Below are 7,123 nucleotides of genomic sequence, written 5' to 3' on the forward strand. Positions count from 1 at the left end.
CCTCCAATCCCTTTCAGATCGCACCTCCTATGTAAGTTTTAGTCCACCTGTGTGCACTTTCCCCCCCTCTTATGTTCCTCCCTCTTCTTGAAATATGTATTCACCACAGCCATTTCCATCCTTTTCACAAAATCCACCAACATGTGTCCTTCCACATTTCTCTCCTTGACACCATACCTACCCATCACCTCATCATCATCTCTGTTCTCCTCATCAACATGCCCACTGAAGTCTGCTCCAATCACCACTCTCTCCTCCTTGGGTACACTCCCACCACTTCATCCAACTCACTCGAGAATTCTTCTTTCTCTTCCATCTCACACCCAACTTGCGGGGCATATGTGCTGATAACATTAATCAATACCGCTTTGATTTCCAGCTTCATACTCATCACTCTGTCTGACACTCTCTTCACCTTCAGGGCACTCCGCCCCCTCCCCAAAGACAGCGTTGCCAATTATTGCTGCGTCATCGAATCCAGCCATAGTCGGATGTGACGAGACCGGGGTGCGAACCCCAGTCCCCAGTGGGCAACTGCATCGACACAAAGCCGATGCTTAGACCGCTACACAGCCGTGGACCCCCTTCAGGACACTCTTGACCAGTAGTGGCCCGTGGCCATAAATACTAGTAGGGCAGGCATTGGCTCCAGCTCCCGAATCGATAGCCACGCCCACTTTGGCATCATTATTTTAATAATTAAGTATATTAAATACGTATATTAATTGAGTATATGTGATGTCTTGAGTTGATGCAGTTGGGGGACAGTAGGGGGAGCTAGAGGACAAGATAGGATGTAAGTGACTGTAAGAGGGGAGAAGGAGTGTGACGTGAGTTGTTGAAGTAAAGAAGCGTATGCTAACAGACGTGTGTCTTCGAGTGGTCCCTTAGCAACACAACAGTATAATAATTACTATATTAAAGAATAGACAGTACATACCTGTAAACATACCAGCCAGCAGTCCACATAACGCCGCAGTAGCCAACACATTTCAAAGACGAACAATAGGCTATCCTTTAACCCGAGTGTAAGCGACAAAAACCCACCCATGATAAACTAAAGCAATGTCTAAAAATAGCCTACTCCAATTTTTCATAATTATGAGAAGGACAGCTGTATTACGTCTAGCATGCAATCGAGTAGCTCGTTCTGGATACTTTTGGACCTACCTTTGAAAACCGTTGCCTTTTCTAGGCCCTCTTGCATTGCAGTATCCAACAACGAAACTAAATCCACAAGGCCACGGAAGACGCCAAGGTTATCGGATGATTTGGTCTCGTTGTGTCCTCTAAGGGCTAGTTCAAATGCTCCACAGAATTTTATGCAGTCTATGAGCTTTGACAGAATGTGCCGGTTTTTGTCCACCTCCTTATTGTGATTCCACACACTCTAGCTAGGTAGCTATCATCAATCTGTGCTGCTATGTTAGCTTGACCAAGCACGGCTAGTTTCATAGCACAGTGTAAATGTGCTTTGCATGACTCATGTTTCTTAGCCCGTTCGGAAAAGTGCTTCAAGTCACTCAGCCCTGTGTTAGTCCATATATCCCCTTGCCCTGACCCTGCTACAGGTGACCGGAACAATAGGCACGGGAAACCGAATACTGTATTCCGTGTTGAGCAACTACATAGCCATGTTTTCTTTTCATACCATGTTCGCAAAAATGTCCTCTTGTAGTTTTTCCCTTTGTCCTTTGTTCGCTGAGTAATGTTAATGCCTGGTCTATAAGGGCAAAGCTACTTGATTACTAACTTGTCTTGTAATTGTAGTCATTCAAATCATTTTTTGTTTTTTGTTTTAAACAAACTCTACACTGTTAGAAACAGCAGGTGCAACAATGCTGGTCGCCATTTCTGCAGTAGTCTAAATGTGCGGACTAAGTCAAGAAAATGGTAGAGGGTTGCAGAGTACGGCAGTAGGGCAGACTCATTTCTGCCCCAATGAGCCTCTATTGACGCTTATTGCAGTTCCCATCTTTGACCACAAGACGCTATAATAAATCTGCAAGCGAAAGCTGGGCGCTGAGGTCTCCTGCCCCGAGACCGAATCACTGAAATGACGATTTTAACTTTCAAAGATCAAAAGTTGTTGAATAGTTTGATTCATTTATTGTACAAAAACTAGGCAATATTTATTGCAATGTAAATTACGATGTATTAACGTGGGGAAATAGTTTATGAGGAGGAATATGGTTTTGGGTGGATAATTTTTTTTTTTTTTTTTTAGTGGGGCGCTGCCCCACCTGCCCATATGAACAGGCCATGCCTGCTCTTGACGCTCTTCCTTCAGAATTAGCCCTACCCCATTTCTCCTCCCATTTGCATCATGGCCTTACTCCCCTTCCACCTGGTCTCTTGCACACACAGTATATGTATCTACCTTTCTTCTTTCCATTATATCAGCCAGCTCTCTCCCTTTACCAGTCATAGTGCCAACATTCAAAGTTCCGACTCTCCCCTCCATACCCCTACCCTTCCTCCTCTCTTGCTGCCTCTGGACATACCTTCTCCTTCGCCCAACAGTAGCAAGGTTTCCACCGGCACCCTGCTGGCCAAGTGTTCGTTGGTAACCCGGGCCTTGACCAATCCGGCATGGAAATCTGATTTATTAGCCGCATATTTGATTTGGCAAAGATTTTACGTCGGATGCCCTTCCTGATGCAACCTTCCCCATTTATTGATTTTAATTATTATTAAAAATAATATTTTTATTAATGTATTTGATATTATTATTATTATCCATCCATCCATCCATTATTTGAACCGCTTATCCTGCTCTCAGGGTCGCGGGGAGGCTATTATTATTATTATTATTTATTATTATTATTAATTTTTAATAGAACTAAAAAAATTGACTTTTCAAAATTGCCGCAGATGGGAGATGTGATATACAATGTTCACCTTCACAATTATCACAGGCCACATATCGAAGTTGGTTTACCTGCAACTGTACTCACACAGGTTTACCAAAGTACCTGCGTATCGTTCAGCTCAGTGAAAGAAACAACTGCAATACAGCATCAAGCAACCTGCATTTGTGCATTTCAGTACAGGAGACTGCCAATGTAGAGAGCTACTAGCTCACATGCTGGTAGAAAAGTGCAAACTCTGTGACAGCAGGTTGTTCTGTTCAATCTGCCAGTGATTCATTGAGACCAATACATTTTTTAGCATGTAGACAGGAAACGTGACCCCTTTCTGTGATTCTCCTGAGAGGCAATGATCATTTAGATAATTATAAGGAAAACCAGTGAAAGAAATATCGATGTGGGAAATTATGGTGAGCAGCAGCTGGGGAGTGGGTTGGATTGCCTGGTGCAGGGCAGACATCTGCAGTTGAAATGAGGTGCAAGTGGGCGATTAAAGCAGGAAATGGTGCAAAGACGATTTCTTGTTTTACAGCTGTGATGTGAGGTTATTCATGTTTTTCTCAAATATTCAGTCGCAGGTATAACACACCAAACCAGATAGATGACGATGCTTGTGTGTGTGTGTGTGTGTGTGTGTGTGTGTGTGTGTGTGTGTGTGTGTGTGTGTGTGTGTGTGTGTGTGTGTGTGTGTGTGTGTGTGTGTGTGTGTTGTGTTTTAGTTTATGTTTGCACTAACAAGCAAAAAGACACATACGTATACATGTATGGAAACTATGGTGTGATAAAAGCCTGCATGTACTTGTGTGTATGCATGCACAAGTGTATGTGTGTAACACCTATCATGAAAAAAAAAACATTCTCAACAAGTTTACATCTCACCCAAGTGCGCTCTCTCCTCATCATGCATCTCGAGGAGCATACAGAGGGCGAAGGTGGGTAACATGGTCATGGGTAACAGCCACAACTCACCATAGAGGATGTTGATGAGGGAGATAGGCATGACCAGGATGCCCACCAGCATGTCTGCTACAGCCAGCGACCTCAGGAAGAAGTTGGTGGCGTTCTGCAACTTCTTCTCCAGCGACACGGCAAGGATGACGAGGATGTTCCCGCCAATGGTCAGGGCGATGATGACAAGGATGAGGAGCGCGGGCCAGTTTTTCTCCTTCATCGCCGCCCGGGACACGGAATGTTGGGTGAGGTTGGATTCCAGGCCACCGCTGGCTAGGCCTGCCGCCGCCGCCGCCATGTCCACACCGCCACTGCCGCCCACGGTTTGATTGAGCTCCAGGGAGGTGTTGCTCGGCCAGGCCACCCAGCCCCCGACCTCCAGGGAGGAGGAGGTGGTGGAGCCGAACCCGCCGAGGAGGGCCCTCGCCGGGCCACGCATGGCGGAAAGGATGGGGGTGTGGATCCTGAAGATCCCACCGGAGGTTTCCCGGAAAGAGGGGGCCCCTTTTTGCAGTACACCCTCTTCACCAGAAGAGGGAAGACGAGGGGCAGCAGGGAGACGCACTCAACATGTGTCGACTAAGCAGACAAGTGTGAAGCTTTTTTTTTTACAAATGAGATTATTCTATCAAGGCAAGATTTTTCCTACACTTCACAGACGGGGAAAAAGAGGGGGAAGGGATGGAGTGAGATGTGGGGAAAAGGAAGGAGGAGGAGGAGGAGGAGAAGGGAGAGAGGAGGCGACGAGAGGGAGGGATTAGCGACAAGTTTTTATGACAACGGGATAAGCCTCGCTAGCTCCAATCCCCTGTAAAAGATTTCCCTGGGTATGAATCACCCATTTCTCACCACTTAATCGCGGGCTACAAGTCCCCGGGGCGCAGTGAGAGAAGTCTCGCGTGCTGGCTTTCGTAATTAGTCACAGAACTGCTTCTTTCTGTGTAGATTGGGAGTTACTAAATAAAAGCTGAAAATGGGGTTTGTCCTCTCCATGGTGGCCAACCCCCCCCCCCTTTTTGCTCCCTGTTTACTGAACGACCTCACGAGCTTTGCCGGGTTTGTCGACAGACGCTGATCTGCTTCGGCGCTTTTGATGTCTCGGATCAGAAAGCTGCTCTGGTCTGTCAGGTCCAAGGTGGTCCTTCTCCTTCAAGATGAGATGTTGACAGGCTTGATGTTCATAGCAGTCTGCAGAAGAGAGGAACACGAATGAAGGAATCAATTAATCGATTGCTAGGGAAAACAAACACATTTGTAATTGTATAGGTTTCTCACACACACACACACACACACACACACACACACACACACACACACACACACACACACACACACACAAACCATGTCACCTTATACTTGTGGGGACCTCTCATCGACTACATCCATCTCCCCTGACCTTAACCATCATAACTACATGCCTGACCTTAAGCCTGACCCTAACCTCAACTTAATCCTAATTCCAACCTTAACCCTAAACCCAAGTCCTATCCTTAAAATAGACCCTTTCCTTCATGGGGACCCATAAAATGTCGTGTCAAGCCAATTTTATTTATATAGCCCAATATCACAAATTACAAATTTGCTTCAGTGGGTTTTACAGCAACACAACATCCCTCCCATCGGATAAGGAACAACTCCCTAAAAAAAAAAACAACCCTTTAACAGGGAGGAAAAATAGGAAGAAACCTCAGGGAGAGCAACAGAGGAGGGATCTCTCTCCCAAGACGCACAACGTGCAATGGATGTTGTGTTTATACAATTTACACAACACAACACTGAAAGAGGACACAAGAATTATAATGGATGTATAGAATTTATGAAGAATATGATGCGCAGGATGCCAAGTGGTGTCCAGGCGCCGCCGCAACAGCCCAGGACCCGAGCCACGCGACCGCCATCACCATGTGAAAAATAAATAAATAAACAGGATAACAAAAATTGTATGGATTTATAAGTTATACATAAAAAGAAAATGGGACGAGGAGAATGCCAAGCAGCATCGAGGTGGCGACCACCGTCACCATGGAGACCTGGGAGGAGGACCGACTGCACGTGCACACGAGGGAGACTCACATGACAACATTCACGCACAGAAAATGAGAAAGGAGAAGACGTCATTCAGAGAGACAGAGAGAAAAGACGTGAGAGAAGAGGACAGTTTGCAATAGTCATTAGTCATAATCAGTTAAGTCATCAATTAGTCATAATCTATACACTGTAATCTCCTCGGCAGAAAAGAGCTCGGTAAATTCATTGAGACAGAAACTGACCTGCCATGCAGTACAGGTTGTGAAGTACTCAACTTAAAAGCAACTAACTTGATGTTAAGGCAAAAAGATGGGTTTTAAGTTTGGATTTAAAGGACTCAACACACTCCGACTGTCTGATAGCAGCAGGCAGGTTATTCCACAAGGTGTGCCCACACAAGGTATGTGGTTTCAGGTTTTTCTATCCTAATAGGGACTTTCCTCTCGCTCTCTGTCTCTCTCTTACACAGACACACAGATTCACACACAAATACAGTGTGCTTGTGTGTGTGTGTGTGTGTGTGTGTGTGTGAGAGAGAGAGTACTGGCTGTCCTCCCCAATTTGCCCTTACCCTCATAGCACCTGACACTGGGCCGGATCCGCTCTCAGCCCGGCAGATCGCCATAGGAATCCCATCCGCCCATAGACCGCCCCCCCGCCTCTGCGCCGATTCCGGCAGATCATTATAGCAATCACATCCGCTCCTAGACCTCCCCACACCCCTGGCCAGAGTGGCCTCCTACAGTCTGAACCCGTTTTTAAGTTCACAGCTATGGCATGGATCTGGGCCAGTTACGGCCCAAAGCTGGTACAGGTCCGTAAGACGGAGCCGCGCCGGTATTGGCCCCTTGTGCAAAAAGACACTTGGCAGACCCGTTTTGCGGCTCCACACCAGATGCTGTGATACAACCGGCCCGGATCTGGCCCAGTTTCATTTTGCTGTCTGGGTACCTATCACACAGGTGATGATTTAACACTAAAGTGAAGAAGTGTGTGTGTGTGGTGACTGTACGTACACACGTGTGTGTGCGTCTGTGTAAGAGACTTGAGAAGGAGAAGGCTGTAAAGCCCTTTTGTCATATCAACTTCAGACAGGTTCACTATTATCAGCCAGGGGTGGAAGAGCAACTTCAGACAATGTCTAGGGACTCAGATCCAGGCATTGTCTGAAGTTGCTCCTCCGCCCCTGTCAGGTAATAATGAACCTAACAGGAGATAGTCTGTGTCAGACACATTCCCATCTGCTGGAAATACTAACTTTGGTCTAGGTGAGG

General features: G+C 46.3%; 1 protein-coding gene across 1 annotated transcript in view; it reads right to left on the reverse strand.

Annotated features, from left to right (window-relative positions):
• htr2cl1 (5-hydroxytryptamine (serotonin) receptor 2C, G protein-coupled-like 1) overlaps window positions 1–4,260 on the reverse strand; it is a 41,899-nt gene extending 37,639 nt beyond the window's left edge. Inside the window, exon 1 of the mRNA XM_056300625.1 lies at window positions 3,840–4,260. Within this exon, the coding sequence (XP_056156600.1) occupies window positions 3,840–4,260 (421 nt within the window). The remainder of the gene's footprint in view (window positions 1–3,839) is intronic.
• Between the last annotated feature and the right edge of the window lie 2,863 nt (window positions 4,261–7,123).

This window comes from Lampris incognitus, chromosome 20 (assembly GCF_029633865.1).
Source record: "Lampris incognitus isolate fLamInc1 chromosome 20, fLamInc1.hap2, whole genome shotgun sequence".
NCBI lineage: Eukaryota > Metazoa > Chordata > Actinopteri > Lampriformes > Lampridae > Lampris > Lampris incognitus.